Source organism: Aspergillus pseudodeflectus (assembly GCF_044049435.1).
Source record: "Aspergillus pseudodeflectus strain CBS 756.74 chromosome Unknown BJX68scaffold_46, whole genome shotgun sequence".
Lineage (NCBI taxonomy): Eukaryota > Fungi > Ascomycota > Eurotiomycetes > Eurotiales > Aspergillaceae > Aspergillus > Aspergillus pseudodeflectus.
The window spans coordinates 67887-86984 of NW_027263822.1; the positions used below are offsets into that span (position 1 = coordinate 67887).

The 19098-nt window shown below is 51.7% G+C and overlaps 6 protein-coding genes across 6 annotated transcripts; 3 read left to right on the forward strand and 3 right to left on the reverse strand.

Moving 5' to 3' along the window:
- Positions 1–1058: 1058 nt before the first annotated feature.
- BJX68DRAFT_278032 (transferase family-domain-containing protein) lies at positions 1059–2517 on the forward strand (the record flags this gene model as incomplete). The annotated part of the gene is made up of 1 exon (XM_071048449.1): positions 1059–2517. The coding sequence occupies one exon, from the start codon at positions 1059–1061 to the stop codon at positions 2502–2504; it is 1446 nt and encodes a 481-aa protein (XP_070895578.1). The 3' UTR covers positions 2505–2517.
- A 586-nt stretch (positions 2518–3103) lies between these two features.
- BJX68DRAFT_155285 (acyl--CoA ligase) lies at positions 3104–5475 on the reverse strand. The gene is made up of 6 exons (XM_071036746.1): positions 4934–5475; positions 4498–4878; positions 4201–4446; positions 3984–4146; positions 3605–3930; positions 3104–3535 (listed from the first exon to the last, which is right to left on the reverse strand). Exons 1-6 carry the CDS (start codon positions 5210–5212, stop codon positions 3233–3235), a joined length of 1698 nt encoding a protein of 565 aa, XP_070895579.1. The 5' UTR covers positions 5213–5475; the 3' UTR covers positions 3104–3232.
- Positions 5476–9869: 4394 nt separating this feature from the next.
- Positions 9870–12244, forward strand: BJX68DRAFT_257448 (dynamin family protein; the record flags this gene model as incomplete). The annotated part of the gene is made up of 7 exons (XM_071043343.1): positions 9870–9980; positions 10032–10307; positions 10356–10503; positions 10548–10602; positions 10687–10728; positions 10778–10871; positions 10916–12244. 7 exons carry the CDS (start codon positions 9870–9872, stop codon positions 12242–12244), a joined length of 2055 nt encoding a protein of 684 aa, XP_070895580.1.
- Positions 12245–12572: 328 nt separating this feature from the next.
- BJX68DRAFT_270135 (putative protein kinase) lies at positions 12573–14484 on the reverse strand (the record flags this gene model as incomplete). Its single annotated transcript, XM_071046541.1, has 2 exons — positions 12573–13816; positions 13887–14484. The coding sequence occupies 2 exons, from the start codon at positions 14482–14484 to the stop codon at positions 12573–12575; spliced, it is 1842 nt and encodes a 613-aa protein (XP_070895581.1).
- Positions 14485–15315: 831 nt separating this feature from the next.
- BJX68DRAFT_270136 (uncharacterized protein) lies at positions 15316–16379 on the forward strand (the record flags this gene model as incomplete). Its single annotated transcript, XM_071046542.1, has 3 exons — positions 15316–15831; positions 15884–15993; positions 16076–16379. The coding sequence occupies 3 exons, from the start codon at positions 15316–15318 to the stop codon at positions 16377–16379; spliced, it is 930 nt and encodes a 309-aa protein (XP_070895582.1).
- Positions 16380–17551: 1172 nt separating this feature from the next.
- On the reverse strand, positions 17552–18990 carry BJX68DRAFT_270137 (ankyrin repeat-containing domain protein; the record flags this gene model as incomplete). Its single annotated transcript, XM_071046543.1, has 3 exons — positions 17552–17733; positions 17802–18551; positions 18612–18990. The coding sequence occupies 3 exons, from the start codon at positions 18988–18990 to the stop codon at positions 17552–17554; spliced, it is 1311 nt and encodes a 436-aa protein (XP_070895583.1).
- Between the last annotated feature and the right edge of the window lie 108 nt (positions 18991–19098).

Below are 19098 nucleotides of genomic sequence, written 5' to 3' on the forward strand. Positions count from 1 at the left end.
TTGGGTATTGGGCAGGTAATATTCACGGAGTTTCTCGCGGAAAAAAATGGAAAAAGAAAAAGCACTGGCCCACAAGTACCTATGTAGAAAGGCTGGGTCAATGTTATATCAACTTTCCGTTGGAGGAGTATTTTTGCAGCTCTCGACCCGCGGGTTCAGGTTCCTTTAGGGCTTGCCAAATCCATTCGAATTCTATTACGTGCCGTGGGCGGAGCCGGGAGCCCAGCAACAACAGGCTCGTCCGCCAGCCAGCGATGAATCATATCCCGCCTTCTCCATCTGGACGGAGTCTCGAGCGCTCAGCTAGGGGGCCATGATATTGTGGTGCGGTCAAGGATCCTGCAGGTCCCAGACTCGCCTCGGCGCTATTCGAGGCAACCTGCCAACCTGGAACCTTGAACGTGGCTACCGCCGAGTGGGCATTGCCGCGGGCAAGTGTACCGCCCAGGTACTGGCTGAGACTATCGCTCATTATCCAACGATGACGCCACGAAGGAAATGCGATGATCAGGACGAGGCCCGGACCAGAGGACTGGCTGAGGAGCCTGACAGGAAGATACTAGATCGAGCTGATCTGGGTCGACGAACCAGATCGACAGCTGTCTCGACGCGAAGGAATCACAGATCGGCAGCGCTATCCTTGAGCGAAGGAAACCAAGTGGGGTTGGCCATGCATTTCCGATGGGCGCTCAGATGTGGCCGCCAGATGCCGCAGGGCAGAGCTCGGTTGGGGAATAATGTGTCGATAGGCGAGGTTGGTGAGTGTGTGGTTGAGGCAGAGATGTGAGGTGGTGCGGAGGAAATGCCAGCTGTGTTGGGCGAAGGCGTTTGTCGGCGACATTTGGTGGTTGCAATACCACGCGAGGGACGTCGCAATTTCCTCCTGCGAAATCCTGCTTGAGCTCGAATACTCCGAGGTATAATTTCCATTTGAAGTAAGCTACCTGCCGATGTGGTCATCTCCATCGCAATAACTTTTTTTTTTGTATGTCCATCGATTGACTTTGCCTGCTACGAACTTCGATTGTTGCGAGCTGTGCTTACAATCCACAGTCAACATGGAGCAAACTACAGTAAAGCTCAGCGTGCCTCTCAGCGAAGATGTGATCAAGCTCTCGGCGCTAGATCAGCAGATTATGAGATTCTACGCCAAATCATTCATGGTGTTTGAGTTGGATCCCGCGAAGAAGGCAGATGACATCGTCCACCACCTGAAACAAGGCCTGGCAGTGGCCTTGAGCGAGATCCCCGACTTCGCAACGACAGTCGCGCCCGTACCTGGCTCACAGCGAAAGGAACTGGAGCTGCGCATTGGACCAGAGTCCGGAGTGCCCTTCAAAGTGGTTGATCAGACAAAACACGAGTCCTGGGTCTATGGGAGCTACGCCGACCTGGCATCCAACCACTTCCCCATCGTTGAGATTCCGCACGATGTCCTCTTCGTTCCACAACCAGCTGAAGGCGCAGATAGTCTTCCCGCAGCTCTCCTGCAAGTCAACCTGATTGATGGTGGTGTGATCATCGCAGTCTCATGGCACCACGCAGTTTGTGACGCGCGGGGTATCAGTCGTCTCATGGACATCTGGGCCCAGCATACCAAAACTTCGATTACGCAAGGTCGTCCAGATCTCCCAGCGGTACCTGCTGAAGGATCTCGAGACCGATGGCGGCTGGATCACGGCCTCCGAGACGTTACAGTCGATGACCTCCCCGAATACACGATCGACAGCTCTGCGCGACAGTCCCCAACCAGCTCGATCCTCCTCGACCGCGAACAACCCGTCACAGTCCCCTACACAGTGAGCACCTGGTACCTGAGTGCTGACTCTCTAAAGTCCCTGCGCAGCTCGCTCGCACAAGCCGAGACCGAGAACGCAGCGCAATTCACAAAAGTCGAAGCCGTCTCCGCCCTCGTCTGGAAGCACGCAAGCATCGCGCGCCAACTGGATCAAATCCACCCGGACGGCTCATCGCTCTTCACAACACGACTGGATTTCCGCGCGCGCACAAAACCGCCATTCTCGGATAACTTCATCGGAAACATCAACGAGCCCACGGCGCGCGTCCGCATTCCTCTTTCGGAAGTCTGCGCGCCATCCACCCCGGAATCCCTCGTGACCCTCGCAGAAGCCATCCGCGTCGCGACCGAAAGCACCGGCGAGAAGAGCGTCCGCACACTTATCGGTCTCATCAACGACGCCCCCGCTGTGACAGACGTCACGTGGAAATACAACTACTTCCCCGGCCCGGATCTCGGCGTCACTGATATCTCCGGTATCGAGTCGCGGAAGCAGGATTGGGGTGGTGCGCTGGGGACACCGGCTCTTTTACGTTCGTATTCCCGAGAGACTGGGTTGCTGTATTTGTTCCCGCAGGATAAGGATGGTGGGTTTGAGATTCAGTTCCAGTGTGAGATGGAGGCTGTGGAGAGGTTGAAGGCCGATGAGATCTTTAGCAGGTATTGTACGTACAAGAGAATTACGCTGTATAATGAGGGGGCTTGAGTCTGGAATATAGAGTATATAGAGCAATAATATGTCGATATTGGACGTTTCAGAACCTGTGTTACTACGTTGTTTTTGCCTTGCATTTCGAGCGCTTGATCGCCAGTCTTGCAAGGATATACATATTCCTTGTACCCACCCAAATCTCGCGAAACCACAACTACTCGCGCTTTTAGACATGAAATTGAGCGCAATATATATCTACGGGGAAATTTGATTATAATCCGGTAACTACCCTGCTATACTCTGCATAACCCCCAAACCAAAATCGAATCCTTGCAACACCCGGTAAGTCGATCGTTTGTGCTCCCATGGCGTTCCCTGGCATTACCGACCCTTGCGCTATACTGTAGGACGACAAGCCACATAAATTCCACATTTTGCCTCGGAGCTATAACAGTCCGCTCGCGGCAACGCCATAAGACTCCGCATTGATTCATGGACGGAGAAAATACGGTCCGCTGCTAAGGTTCGATGGAATCTTGAATTCGATAGTGTGGGACGCGAGCGATAAATAGGCGGGACTACTCATACGACATGTCGCACTGAACGCAAATAAGACTTATTTGTGGTTCTCCAGGAGATCTCAGATGAGGTGATTCGGGCACGGATTTGGCAATTGCCGACCAGATAGTATATCGATTAGTCTGTCAATTCTAATACTTTCCTCGCCTGTAGCTGACCACCATTGAACGGTGATAACGCCATCACTGTACCAGGACGCCACCTCAATTCAACGTCCGCAAATCCTTCTTCAGCACCTTCCCACTCTCACTCTTCGGCAACTTCGCCATAAACTCGATCCGGTCATGCAGCCAGTGGGACTCGTGCAGTCTATCCTGCACATACTCGTCAATGTGATCCGCGAGATCCTCCTCATCCATATCGGCCATTTCGGTCGCAGATCGCACAATGTATGCTTTTGCGCGCTCGCCGGATAGCTCGTCGGGGACGCCGATCACGGCCGCGTCCACGATGGCGGGGTGGGAGAGGAGGACGGATTCGATGTCGCGGGGGACGACTTGGTCGCCCTTTTCCGAGAAGAATTAGTTGTAAAGCACGATAGATGGGATGAGTCTCGAAAGGAATGAATGGCTTACCTTGACCTTAATCATATCCTTAATTCGATCAAGGATGAACAAGTGCTCGTTTCCGCTCGGTGCCTTGCGAAATACCCCGACGTCGCCGGACTTGAGCCAGCCCTTGCCGTCGAAGGTGTTCTTATTAGACTCGTCGTCGCCGAGATATCCTGCGAAAATACTAGGAGAGGTGAAATGGACTTCTCCAGGTTCGTCGAGGCCCTCGACATCTTCGCCGTTCGGCTTGACGAGGCGGATTCCGAATTGTGGCAATACGGATCCCGACGAACCGTGCCATACGTCGTGCGAGCTTGTCCACGTCGCGATGACGCCGGTTTCAGTGAGGCCTATAAAACCTAGGGTTAGCTTAGTACAAATCTCAGCTGGAGTAAAGAAGTACCGTAGGCGTGATTGAATTTCCAGTGCGGTTGAAGGTCATGGAGTTTCGAAGCGAGGACGCGGTCTAGTGCTGCGGCGCCAGTCACGATGGTCTGGACGGACGAGATGTCGAAGAGATTTAGTAGGAAGGGATTTGCAGCGAAGGCGGCGAGGATTGGGGGAACCTGTTCCACAGGGTTAGATAAGACTGGTCCTTTTGATGCCCAGGAAATGCGTACAAGGTATAGTCTCTCAATGCGATACTGAGGAATTAATTTCAGCATCAATTGCATGTCGAACCGCGGAATGACAATGAGCGAATCGCCGCGGTAAACCATGATATGGCCCAGGGCCAATCCATATCCGTGTGTGAAGGGAATCGCGCCAATTGCAATCTCATTGCGCCCCGACTTAGCATAGCTTTCGAACATCGATGCTTGTAGCACGTTCGCGATGAAGTTGTAATGCGTGATCTTGGCCAGTTTCTTCGGGTCCAGTTAGCTATCGGCCTGTTATTCTGATTGTGGAAAGCGAACCTGTTTCCCAGAAGTCCCGCTTGTTGCGCAGTAGTATGCCACCTGTGTCTTTGCTCGGCCTTTCTCCCAGGTAAGGGAGGGAGTGGGATCCAAGTTCTCTCCCTCAGCGATCAACTGCTCGATCGACTTGAACTGATCGATCGGCTCTGGGTTCGGAAGGTACCCCTCAGGAAGGGCCATTGTATAGATCTGTTCATTTGGGATCGAGAGCTCCTCTGCGGCCGAAAGAGTGTTCGCGACGAGCGATTGGCAAGTGAAGATGATCTTACATTTCGCCCTCGTCATATGTGCCACGATTTCGGGAACGATGCTGAAGGGGTGGACCGGAAGACATATGCCGTTGAGACGGTGGACTGCCCAGCAGGTCACAAAGAAGTCGAGCTGCATGCCACATATTAGCGATGAAGTAGCGATGTCAGCGAAGAGAAAGACCGACCGTATTCCAGCTGTAGACCGCGACAACCTTGTCCTCCGGAGACCCCTCGTTCGGCGACCATCCAAACTCCTTCCCAAGTGAGCGCGAAAGCCAGTCAACCCTTTCCAGGAGCGTCTTCGTCGAATAGGACTTTCCGGTTATTCCATCGACAAACGGAGCTTTACCGCCACATTGAGGGGGTAGGCTGGCGTTTCCTTGGAGCGCAAAGTCGCCGACCGTGATTGTATCGGGGATTTCGCCTGGAATATCAGGAACCCAGGAAGGAGATGTGAAGATCATTGTGGAAGGTTTATGACACGAGATGTGAAGAGGAGCTGTGGTTGATCTCGCGATGCGCGCTGGTGTTGCTCAAGTCGCCTCGAGAGTCAGGGGATTGCCTACCTCAGCTGCCAGCGACGAGACTACCCCGCGGCTCATCATCTCAAATCGCCTGTTCCTGAACATGTTGGCTAGCTCCATTTCCTCGGAGGGTGGAACAGGTCCAAATTTCCCTTCGAGGTCACAATCGGTGGGTCGGCGTAATCTGCAGCGACGAAGTTGAAAATGTAGAGGGGCGTCGAGGCGCGGCGCTAACGAACGCCTTGCGTGTGACGGGTGGATTCCCGAAGTGGGCGTGGTCTTAAGGACAAGGTCACTGGAAATAACAAGCTCCGGTGATCGACAGTGCTGGCCCGGCCACGTCAGGATTTTTGTTCCGTAACACTCACACTTTTTTTTTTTTTTTTTTTTTTTTTTTTTTCGACCAAGCTTTCAAGCCCGATTTGGCCAGGATTTTGGTGGGATTAGACCGCCTCAGATGCCGAGATGCCTAGCGAGCTGATTCAAGGGTCCTGAATCGTGGTTGGTCTGGAATTGGCGATGGCTCTGCCTTACAGCTCTGAGGCTATCGCACGAGAGGGACGGAACTAGAACGGTCGGTCGATGTTGGTATCACTTACAGCAAATCTTCTGTAATTGCGAGAAGAAGACTTGGAGCTGACTGCCATTTCGGAGTATAATAGATGTACAAGCACTCCGCCGATGATACTCCGAGACCTATACGGCGGTATGGGAATCGCACATCCGCGATCGACACAAAGAGAAGCCGAGCGACCGTGACGAGATCTTGACACATATCTCCAATAGCTGTCACCACGTCAGCGATACCGTTCTGCCGTCGAAGCTGGAAGTGAGCCCTCCCCGAACAACGCCGTCTGCGCGATATACCAATCTCGGATAACTCTGCGAATTGTTGAGGACCAGCCTCATCGCAAAAACGGGGCCTGAAGCGGACCACGGTACAAGAAAATTGGGCAGGATTCAGGATCAGGAACTCCCAGAGCGTCCCTGACGAACCAGCCCTGCCAATTGATGGAACCGGTTCGCCCGCGTGTTGACCCAATCTTGATGGAACGACAATCCTGTCAACCTTGGGTTCCAGAAAACAAGGTTACTGACCAGTCATATGGCGTTGTCTAGGTTGGCCCAGACGTGGAGACTCATACTCCGTAAGTACGGAGTAGCCCCGCCAGGAAGCTCCTGAGCTAGCTGAGGGAAAGCAGCAAGCTGAGGAAGAGAGGGGCATCGACGCGTCACAAACAGGGTTCTACCAAAAGTCTGGAGCTTGAGTGGAACACGATCGATCCTGAATCCTGATCCTGATTCCCGGTGGATCATCGGCACTTTGTCCGGCCATTGACAGAAAGTCCTTTCCCGTGTTGGGTTAGGGCTGCTATATCAGACCCAGGATCGTGGTCAAAGCACGTACGGACGCAATCGACGGAGAACGGAGTAGAAGGAGGAGCTGTGGGCCACTGTGGACTTTCTCCACGGCGGCTTCGATATGGGCTCAACTCCGCTGGTGTGATGTCACTTTGGCGTGATGAGTTTCTTCACGTATATATTTTTATTTTTCTGTTTATTGCTTCATTTTCTGAATCGAGATATTGTCTTGTTGCAGATTACGTGGGCCGCGAAGGAAATAGTCCCACATAGTGGAGGCTCGCTTCGAACGCCAGATCGGCATCTATTGGCGCAAGGGAAGGAAAATGATCCCGAATAACAATATTTCGTGATAGGCTGTGCGTTTCTTTTCACAATGGTCGGACAATCGGCTCCGACTATGAATTCAAGGATTGCCGGAGAAAGGGGAGCGTCTTGTAAGAACAACCTGGACGGTCGTATACTGCGCGATTGGCTCTGACGGAGTCGACCGAATAAGTAGGTAGAAGTACAACGAAGATTCATGTCACGTAGGGCATATGAATAGTGAGACTGGAGTATAGCTGGTGTCTATCGTACCTTTGCTTATAACTAGTCTTAATATCGCGTAATATACCTCGCACAAAACACATCTGACCGCAGAGTTGAGGTTGTTCGCCATTACCTACTGGTTATCAAGTGTGTAGAGAGGTTCAATCTGAGCTTTTGTCGTGAGGGTATTATGAGAGAATGGGTGTTACATGCCTATTGGTAGGTAGATAGATGTCGCATAGAGATAAACCTAGCTCCCTGGTGTCTATACTACGCAGGTACCTGTATTCTGTAACTTCCGCACCATCTTTCAAACAGTGTCTGGCTAGCGAGGGGAGATATATAGGAGGATAATATGTTAGTAACAAAGGCTTATACATAGGAGTAATACCTTGTTCACCTCGCTCTGACATGCATCTGGCCCAAGGCTCTCACATAAGTAACGGTCACCTCGGGTAAATGGCTACCTGCCATCCATGACCAGAGGCATTATGATCTATAACTTCTACGTAGGCGGTAGTATAAGTAGTATAACCTGCAAAACAACGTCCAAGTCAGATTAATAAGACTCAAGATTTACCAGACGTGAAAATAAGCATCAAGCGGCCCGGATCGAAATCCGATACTGAGATCTGTGATGCATGATCTGCTGCACGACGCAGTTTGACGTCTCTGGCTACATATGCAGACAGAGCCGATATCATACAGCACCAATAGCCTACACTCTGCTAGATCATGCATATCACTCTGTACCTGCAGTGCTGCTGGGTCATTCCACACACAGATGGGACGATCGCACTGGGCCCCCTGACCCGCTGGTGCCTGGGGAGGTCATTCCAGACGAGGGGAGGGGTCCATGAAGTATGGGACCGTTTAACTTTGGGCTGTCTGACATCATTGTACATTAGCACTGAAGCTTGTTGATGGTAGGGTTTGCGTGGGATGGGTTTAGTTCCTCGTGGGGAACCTGCGTCCATGTGGGTAGGGGCATCATCCAGTGTCATATGCCGAGTTCAGGTTGCGAACGGAGGTAGGAATCAAGCTACCTGACGCTTACCCATGAGAATGATACTCGAGGTAGAGGAATGCTTCCCTGCGTTGTGGAGATCGTTCTATTTAGAGTGGCTTGAGGTGTGGTCGCGGTGTTAGGGTTACGCTGGGATCTGCCGCAGCATAGTACAATCTGAGCTCGCCACAGCTTTCACGTTGAAGAAGCTGGGTTCTTCATGACATATTGCCGAGATTGAACTTTATTGGAGAGTATGAAACATAGTCAACGTACGTTCGTCTCAACTTGACGGTCAGCACCAGAGGCCGTCAATGCGTTGCCTCAAGGACGTAGATATCGCGCGCTGAACGGCATCAGGCCGCCCTCCATCCATGTCACCGAGTTTCTTGGCCAATTGCGCATAAAGAACAAACGGTAACGAGCCTAATGTCTTTTCGTACTCGAGTAAACGGAGTCCAGTTCTCGGAAGGGCCTCTGTATGAAACTGTTGGTGGGTAGTGGCGAGACCCGAGAGCTCCAGTACCGAGCGGATGATCAATAGTCGAACCTGGGCTATGCCGGCAGTAGATCATTCATATATCCTTGAGAAAGGTCAATTATGGTTCACCGTTGAGCCTCTTGGGCGCTAGTAGTAGTATCGTACCACTTCCGTGTAATTCAACCAGGGAGGTGCACCGGCCATCGAACTTTTCCTCTCTCCCCTGCTGTCCCCTCAACATTGACACTTTCGTAGATAACAGAGCCGAGGAATTCGTGATTTACGAGTAGCCGAGGCAAAGGACTGTACTGTGGTCTTCGTTTTGCGTCTCGCCAGACCCAGGTCGCACTGATTTCTTTTCGAGGGCTTGCAGGTGACAGGCAAAGAAGATTTGTGCTCGAACCGCTGAAGTCTCAATGCCATAGATACCCGATACTACAGGACTTGGGACCTGAGGATTTACCCAGGTGAACGTGATGCGGAAAACTCTGAGAGACTGTGCGTCGAAAGAGGATCAAGATGGACTGTGGTCTTCGGTTCAGATCACCTCGGCGTGGGATAGGCGACAACGGTGGACGTGGGGCTGAACGAAGAGATTCTGGAACTCAAAGACAAGGTATTGGTCAGTAATATACTAGCAAGAAACGAGGATACTGCAAGGTTCACTCAAGGAGATCAAACCTGAACTACGCGGGAATCCACTGGTTCCGCGCCGCTCCCACGCCGCGTTGAGAAGCCAACATTGGCGTATTGCTCATTGAGCTGCGTTCCGCTATCAGACGGAGGTATATTCAGCTGTCCTCACATTGAGAGCATGCATGTTCAATGGATGGCCTGCTCGCCGTAGACAACAAGTGAGGTTCTGAGGTTGTGTTGCTATGGGAGCATGTGAGGAAATTGAGCGAGTTTCGCTGCCCACCTCCCGCAGCCTGTGCTCTCATCTCGCTCCTCTTGCTGAACCCATCTACCTCTATTCTACAACTGATCATGTCTTAAACTCCATTTACCATTTAAAACCTTCCCATATGGTCTTCTGCTTGTCCGTCTCCTCACCCATCTCAGGATCGTCTCGTTCATACACCTCAAATCTCTCTACAACAGTCTAAAAGCCTGGTTGACTAACATTTTGTCTCTGGCTCCGTCCTGCAACACAGCCTCATCTCCTGAGCGGCCGTAGACATTACCGAGAAATAACTGAGGCGCAAGGAAGCAGAAAGATGGACTTCAAGGCGGCGGCGGACCTTGACAATGAGAAGAGGGCCCACGTTCTGGAAATCATCGATAGGCTCCGTGACTTGGGAGTTGGTGAAACAGTTTCACTCCCACAGGTACGTTGTGAGAGCTCCCAAGATTAGCACGAGTATACTGACAGAGTCTAGCTTGTTGTAGTAGGAGATCAGTCAAGCGGAAAATCCTCCCTCCTCGAAGGCCTCACCGGAATGTCGTTCCCGATTGCAAGCGACCTTTGCACACGTTTCGCTACACAGATCGTCCTCCGTCGCGCACATCACGATGACGCCGGAGCAAGAATAACCATTATTCCCGGACCGGGGACACCCTTGGATGATGAACTTGATAATCTGCTTCGCAGCTTCCAGAGGACTTTAGCAGTGGATAAATTCGTAAGCGAAGAGTTTAGAAAGATATTTGATGAAGTAGGCACTGCATCGCGGGTCCCTATCATGTACTGACAATGACACGAGGCTGCGGAATTCATGGGCCTACCTGGTCCCAATACAAAGGACGTCGAAAATATCGGCAAGAGGTTCTCCGATGATACCTTGAAGATTGAGCTATCGGGCCCGGACCAGCATCACTTGAGCGTTGTCGATGTCCCAGGTCTCTTCCATAGTGAGTTGGTCAAGCGGCGTCTGCACAAGAGCTAACCCTGTCAGACCCGACTAAGTACCAAACGGCCGAGGATCGTGTCATCATTCGGAATCTTATCCAGTCATATATCACGGACAAGAGGACAATCATACTGCGAGTGGGCGAAACTCTGACTTGATAGGGCTCATCGCTAACTTGGTAAAGTGCTGTAATGGACGCAAGGAACAACTTGGCAAATCAGGAGGTGTACGAACCGTGATCTCCGTTCGTTGTAGTAGCTACTGATCACCCATAGATTCTCCATGGCACGAGCGGCAGATCCTCGGGGCAAACGTACTGTCGGAATCATTACAAAGTGCGATGCGGTGGAGAAAGGCGATGAAGCTGGGGTAAGCCGTCAGCTCCATTGCTAGAGTCGCACTAACGATGATAGGTTATGCGTATTGCGAAGAACCATGTCGAGAACCTCATGCATGGCTGGTTCGTTGTCAAGAACCGTTCAACCAAGGAGATAAAGGAAGGAGTCACGATCGAAGATCGCCACGCCAACGAGCAAAGATTCTTTTCCACTCATCTGCCCTGGTCGGAGCTTTCAAGGGACCGAGTTGGTATTCATCCACTGAAGAAGTTCCTCGGGCTACTGCTTTACGAGCACATCCGCAGCGAGTTTCCTAATGTTGTCAAAGATGTTGAGAACCACTTGAGAACAGCACAGAAGGCTCTTGAACTGCTCGGACCGCCACGATCGGTGCCCATCGACCAACGCCGGTTTCTTACTCGTGTCGCAAACAAATATCAAAGAGAAGTTAGTAAAGCGCTTGGTGGCAATTACGACCCTCAACTCGAGAGAGAGAGTCCTCTGAAGTTGCGGATGCACATACGGGTCCAAAGCGAGGCGTTTTCAAAAACGATTTCTGTGCTGGGACATACGAGGATTTTCCAAACTGTCCGTGGCACTCTCGATCCAGAATACACCTCTGCCAACGAAGTCGGTAAAAAGCGACAGGATCTATGTATTATTGAGTGGATCCGGAGTATCTACCGCGAGTCTCGTGGTACTGAGCTACCTGGAACTGTGAACCCGGCTGTCCTAGAGAACTTGTTCCGCCAGCAAACTACCACATGGGAACCAATTGCAACCAATTATATCCAAAAGGTCACGGACGCTGTAAAGGCATTTATGGAAATCGTACTGCCGAGCATCATCACCGAGACCGAGGTGCTAGAAAAGCTGCAGAGGCGTTTGAGGCAGGTACAGGAATCTGCATACTCCGCTGCGACAGCTGAATTTTGCAGAATTCTCAATGATGAACGCGGCGGGATTCTGCAGACGGTGAATCACTATTTTGCAGATAACCTCAACGCTATACGGGAAGAGAGAGTGCGCGCCAGACTGCAGCAAGCCGGCTACAACGATGGACAGAACGTTGCAACCAACCTTCTTCACGTAATGAAGACTATACACCTCAGCAATGAGCAGCAAGCGGTTTACGATATCCACGATATTCTGAAGGCATACTACAAAGTTGCTCTGAAGCGCTTTACGGATAACGTTGTACTCCAGGTTGTTGAGCGACACATTCTCGGGCCGAATGGGCCAGTTAGAGCATTTTCTCCGGATATGGTCAACGATTTTGACGAAGGGGAGCTGATGGAGATTGCGGGGGAAAGTTTTTCAACTTCGAACATGCGCAATGATTTGGTCGCTCAGTGTGAGAGGTTTGAGAAGGCACTCAACATTGCAAAGCAGTCTGGTATCTAGTCGTCAGCTCTGAGAGAATGTCGTGAGAACTCGAATGGACTCGCCCAGTCGCTGACCCTACGCTCGAGTCATTTCCCGCTCCATTGAGTGTTCACAAATCATTGAATCTTGGTGGTTAGTCATGGAATATCATCGCTCATGTTAATTATTGCAGATACTAGTAGCATGAAGTCAAAAACCTGAGCCATCGTGTGTTCGTTGATATGCAACCATCTATTTAGCTATACGAAAGAACTGTAACTTGGCTTGCCCGGGGAAAGAAGATACAAATCACAAAAAAAAAAGGTATTAACCAGGTAAGTTTCCTGAGATTGCGACAGGCGCATCCTCATTTCCTTGACCACTTCAGCGCCTTCTTCACCCAGGCGGCAACACCACGAAACCTGGTGTCTACTGCAACCTTGAGCAATCCTGATTTCTCGGAGACCAACGAATTCTTTTGAACCTTCTCAACCGGCGAGTTGACCTTTAGAGTCTCATCCTGATCATCCTTGTGGCATTCCATCTGCTCGACCCTTTGATAGGCGACCGGCTCGTTCACGTCCTCGTCGTCCTTCTGGTCGTCCTTCAGGTTGGCTTTCGGGACATCTGCCTCATTGTCCGCCTGATTGTCCTTTTCGTTCTCCATATGATCGTTCTTGTTGTCGACCGTCGAGGATATCTCGTGATTAGAATTCGGCTCGTTTCCTCTCTCGTTCGCGCCTTCCATTTCTGCATCCGACATTTCCCCATCCCCCTCTCCGTCGCTCTCCGTCTCATCTTCCGTCTCCTCATCTTCAGGCTCCACCTCGAGTTCCATAGGCACGACTTCCTCATCCTCATCCTCCAATGCAAACCAGGGATGCTTGAGCACTTCTTCCGCAGACGGCCGATCCTCGGGCTTCCACCTCAACATCATCTTCAACAGGTCCTCAAAGATCGGCTTCTCCTTTTCCGGAACCATGAAGCGAATCCGACCCTTTCCTTCTCCCAAAAACGAATGGAGGACATTACCGCGCATCCGGTCCACTATACTCATATTGGACAGTGGTAGGCTGCCATCTGCAGGGAGAGCTCGCCCATCTGCATCAAGCTCATCAAGAAAGTAATCTCCGCGATCTTCCCACGTGGTCGACCACCAGGGTTCCGGCATTGGACCAAGCATTTGAACAAGATCATCCAGATAATTGGAATCGTAGTCGTCGAGCAGCTCAACTAGCTTACGCCCAGTACGTATCTCGAAAATAGTTGCTGCAAGTGCCCAGATATCACTTGCGACCCCGCAACTACCTTCGAGAATGATTTCCGGTGCGCAGTAGGGGAGGGGAATTCCCACCCCATTCTCAGGCGGGGATGACGCGTCAAAAGCCTCCCCATAGTCGATGACGCAGAGATTAGCGGCGTTGGCGAGATGGTCATCGTCTGGCTCGGCCGGTAAGACGAGGTATTCTGGCGCAGAATCCCTGGGCTTTGGGTAGCCTTCTTTGACTGTAATGTCGCAGACCTCGGGCCAGTTGAAATACTCACAGGCCTCTTCCTCTGGAAGACCATTTAGACCATCGAGACGGAGGAGAATATTTCCAGGCCGAAAGTCTAGTTTACTGTTAGCATGGGGTTGCATTGAACGCATTAAGCACGAACGGAATGCGGGGGTGTGCCTTACCTCCATGACAAATGCCTTGCCTGTGCAACGCAGCCATGGCTTCGACAGCCTGTCTTACCATCCTTCTGAGGGTCCTCGTCGGGTTCGGGGCCCGGATTGAGATCTTCCCAACACGAGGTCCGGCAGCAGGATAAACAAAGCATTGGTGGGTTCCATTGGGCCCCTCAATGACAAACTGGTCGAGCGGCAGCAGACAGTATTTGGTGATATCAGGATCGGCCTTGGCCAGTTCCAGCAGTCGGGAAAGGTTCTTCGCCTCCTTGCCCTTTGATTGATCCACCGACGCCTCAGCCATGAGGATCTTCACGGCCACGTATTCAGTTGGTATACGGTTGACAATTCGGCATAGCCACACGTTACCAAAGCCGCCGGTACCCAATTTCTCAATGACACGGTATTGTTTCTTATCGCCGAGGCCATCTTCGAGGTGAACCGGGTGGTGTCCTCCCGCTTGGTACAAACACAAATCTTCCAGGCCGGGAAAATAGTTGGCTCGGAGGCCGTTGGGAGGAAAGCGGTATTCAACCTTGGAGATCGAGTCGTTGGCTTCGCTGCCGAAGGAGGCAACACTAGTGGTGGATGTCGATGGCGATGACATTTTGGTGACTTCTTGCAAGTGATAAAGTGGCGTTCGTAGAGGTATGTGCGTCTTTCACGAAGGCCACCGCGGGGCACAGGACTCGAGAGTATTTATGTTTCAGCGAACAAACGGAGCTGGTCGAGTCACGAGATCCGGTTCTGTCTTTGTCTGTTTTGCCCGGTGGGAAGAAAGAAAGGCAATAGCTGTTTTGTTCAACCGATTTGCAGCCGTCCTTTCATTGCCAGTCGCGTGGCTCCTTTGTTGAATGCAGCGCCAAATTTGGAATTTGCCAGACTTGACATTCAAAACACAGAAAGAGCTTTGTCGCCTCGAGCAGAGACAGCGGGATCTTGTCAAACAGCACAAAGCGTATCGCACGTCAGGCAGGCAACGGCACAAAGGGTATTCGTGCGGCCTCTCTGCACAAAGACCGCCAGGCAAAGCATCTCCCATTCGTCTCACCTTTACCGTTCAACGTCTCGATTATCGTGATTTAGGCCTTATTCTAATCTGAGCGACGACAGGACGAGTTGTAGTCTCGTTCCATTCGAATAGACTCTAATCTTTGTTTGATTCAGTGCTACTTTTAGTAAAAACCATGCCATGTAACAGAAAGCACGCCGTCCACAACCATGTTTTAGACAACAGTCAAAGATTTCGAACCGCCTTTGTTCATATCATGATACGAATGGCAGGCACAGGTACGAGAAGCAAGGCTGATGTCGTATAAGACGAGCCCACGATGACAGGCAGAGATGTGTATATTCAAGCCATCACAATTACTCTCCTGCGCTGGACGCTTTCTGTTATATCTATACCCAGCCCACTTGCCATATACTTTTCTTGAAAATGAGCCGATCAGTTCGCTTCAGAAGCCAAGATTCTGTTAGACAGACGACCCCTGACGAAGAGTTGACCCCCGTCGCGACGAAGCCATCAGTCTTCCCCATTGATACTAGCAGGCCCACCACGCCTACTGGACCTGCAGGCTCTGAGCCCCTTACGCCACCACTCTCGCCTAGTTCTCCCACATCGCCTACAACTCCCACTGCGGCACTACAGGTAGGCGGGAAAGGCGGCCGGAAACCCAGGAGCCGGTCCCAGAAGAGAGCGGAAACGGGTGAACCGGTCAAAAAATGGATACGGCAGCGTGGGTTCAAAAAGGTTTGGGTGGATGAGAAGGGCAGGGAGACCGACGTAGAGGACACCGATGAGGTGCCCGGAGTCAACTCCCCTCCTCTGCCTCCTCAGCCTGAGGTTAACAAGATGAGTGTGAGATCGTACGTCGACACGGTCAACGACCTTCGGGATAAGGCGGCGGCAGCGCGACATCGGGATGGCAAGGGGGCCTACGATGACCCAGAGGTAGGTCCATCCTCAGTGACCATCACCAACCCGTTCTCAACCTTGGACATAGATTATCTGGCTGGTTGCCCCCCCGAGAGGCCCCCCAGGACGCCGTGAGGGCATCCTGAAGATGTGTCGGGAGGCATGCGAACTAATGGGCACAAAGCGCGTTTGGATCAGGTATGTCCCGAACAATTCCCTAGCTCGCGCAGGCCAGTAGAAGCACGATTGCCAACCTAACACTCCAATCCTCTCTTCGCAGAGCCCTTGACCACGCCACGACCCGCACCATTACTCGCACTGGCCCTCGACGAACCGCAAGACCCGAGGACTATACCACAACAATCAAGGCGGCGTTCCCCCACATTACTGTGTACATGGGCGCAAGCTGCGCGTACGAGTACGAAGGGCATCTGTACTGCTTGTACGAACGGTACCTGGTTCCTAGGGGCCTCGGTCGGCCGGACATCGACAGATCCCATCCAGACTGGGTGAAGGAGGTTGTCGAGGTCCTTGATCGCAAGTTCCTGCGCGACAGGGCTCTCCAACGCGGGTTTGTCTTTTAAGACGGGGTACTGTGCCCTTGTCGTGGTTTTGGATACCACGTTACGACTATATTGATTGTACGACTATCGCATATGCGTGGATATTAAGTTTATATTTGTTGGTTATACGGTCGTGGTTGGGAGATATGGGCGGGATATAGATCTCAGCTGGTCTGGGCATGTTTGGTTCCTTCTGTATTGGAGTATCGAGCATTGTATTTATAGCATCTTATATACGAAAAAAATGGGAGGCTGTTTGTCTTTATTATTTTGCTACATGGCGAAGATGTACAGTTTCAGTATCATGTAGCCATGAATCCAACGGCTGAACCGCATCGAAATGGGATATTGGTCGATGGAGGACAGATGGGCCCTATATATCTGCCAATGAGGCAGGACTTCGATATCGGGAGGAGTACTCACTCAAAGCTGCCGCGTATGGACGCAACCAGCCAAAAGGAGTTGGATACTACGGAGCGCCCAATGAAATAGATTCATTCCTATTTCTACTGAGTAGCTTGCAAAAGTCCGCAATCTTTGGATAGGCATGGTCAGAGGAGCCCTAATAAACGAATGAACTTATCTACGTTACCAAGGACTCGTTATGCTGGCGAACACCGGCTATCACGCTCTGTTGAGCCAGTCAGAGAAGTACCTGCCACGAAGCTAGAAACAGCCGGTGATGGTGTTTAGAAATGGGCGCTCCTATTACAGAAAAGCGCTAACGTATCTCCCTACCATAGACTAGGTAGAGTTGTGTTTGTTACTTATCTATCTGCTAGATAGAATCAATTGGTATAATAGCTGAGTTTGGAATTCGTAAGACTTCCAGATGGGCGAGGAGATGGCATGATTCGCCCCTCCGAGTGAGTGGTGCCCGTCCAAGGAACGTCCATTGACGCCCGCCAGGTTCCGTATGAGCTATGAGGATAAACCCAATTATCGTTATTCATTCCAGAAAGTGGTCTATGGTACATGGAGTCGCAGCGTTGGACGATACATGCGCGGGACCTTGGCCAGCCAGGGTGAGAAGACAAAAGAGGCTAGAAGGGGTTTATGGTACATAGTGGCGCATCCAATGATACATGCATGAGATCCTGGCCCAGCGTAGATAAAGACATGATACAAATGAGAGTAAGAATCGCTGGTAATACATAGACAGGAAGGTGATTCGATAATACACGCGTCGGACATCAGCTAAGACGGAGGAACATAAGAAAGAACATGAAGAGGAAAAGGAGGATGGAGAGGAAGGTGACAAGGAGGCGTATCCGAGTAGTTCGTCTAGTTGCTCGAGCGAATTCAACTCTGCTCTCGCGCTTCGGATGGAGACCTTCACTGCTTTGACATGTTCGCTGCTCGTAACTTGGCGAAGCTGAAAGTGCGTGTGTATATCGCGAATGAGAAGCACGACGGTACAGGAGGAGAGAAAGTGAGTTATACTGTCCCAGTCTTTGTCGTGACCAGCTGTGAAGAGAAGAGGTGTATCGCCGGACTCGTCGCGGATCGTGAACAGGGTCTCGGACATGGATGCAATGAGCTGTACGGTGCTCAGGCTTCTGCTTCGAACAGCGAGGTGTAGGATTGAGCGGCCATTTGCAGTGCGGAAGGACTCGATGGGGTGAGTTATGTGCGGTATCAGAAGTCGAATGGTAGAGTCATGGCCGAAGCGGGCAGCAAGCATGACTGCGTTTCTTCCATTTTTGTCGACAGTCGCGTCGACATCAATCTCGTAGCGGAGGAGGAGGGCACGAGCAGTTCCCTGGTATGCGAGTGCGGCGGCAGCGAGGAGAAGCACGGAGGGAGGTACGTTGGATCGGTGTGGCAATCCGTACTTTAGGACAAGGCGTTTACAGTCGTCATCACCGTAGGATATCATATCTAGAGCCGGTGACCTGGGACCAGAAAGATCCGCACCTGCTTGGAGGAAGTGCCCGATTGCGACGCTGTCCGGTGCCATGGAAGACAACTGATTCAGGTTGTCAAATGGGGTGCTGCCATATCTGTCACGAACGTTTATATCGGCGCCTGCTTCGATCAACACAGCAATGCAAGCTCGTGCAGGTCGTATTCCAGCGAACCACAATGCCGTGAAGCCGTGTTCGTTCCGGGCATCAACACGCGCACCGTGTTTGAGCAGGAGGGAGACAGTATCAGGGTATTCCCGACCAGCAGCGGCGCCCAGTGGGGATGCTTCGATGTTGGTAATACTTGTTCAGGGGCGCGTATGTGGGTGTACGGCCTCGGCAGCACATGACCATAGTGCACGACGGTGAAGGAATTCAACCCGCTGGTTTTCGTCCAGGTCAGTTGGCGCTCCGTGTTGGAGCAGCAGCTTGGTCAATTCTACATTCCCTCTACCAGCAGCCTCCATAAGCGCGTCGAATAGTAGGATACCCTCCGGCTGGGAGTCCGTAAAGACCTTCTGGACGGTTGCCACGCGTTGGAATCCCGTTGCCCACACAAGAGCTGGCGTGCTGGGTCCGACGTACTGCAGTCCCCGCTGGTAGAGCTCAGGCTCGAGGAGACTCAACGCATATCTGCTTGTGGCAGCTATATGAGATAAATCACGATCAGAAAGCTGTTGCGCAATGGCCAGCAGTAGTTCCTGTGGGAGAGTAACGAGAGACATGCTGTTAAAGCTTGCGTGAGGGAAGGATGGGGATGAAACGAAAGGAGAGGAAGAAGAAGAAGAAGGACGAGGTTGGAGGAGAGAAGGGATATTGAGAGGGAAGAAGAG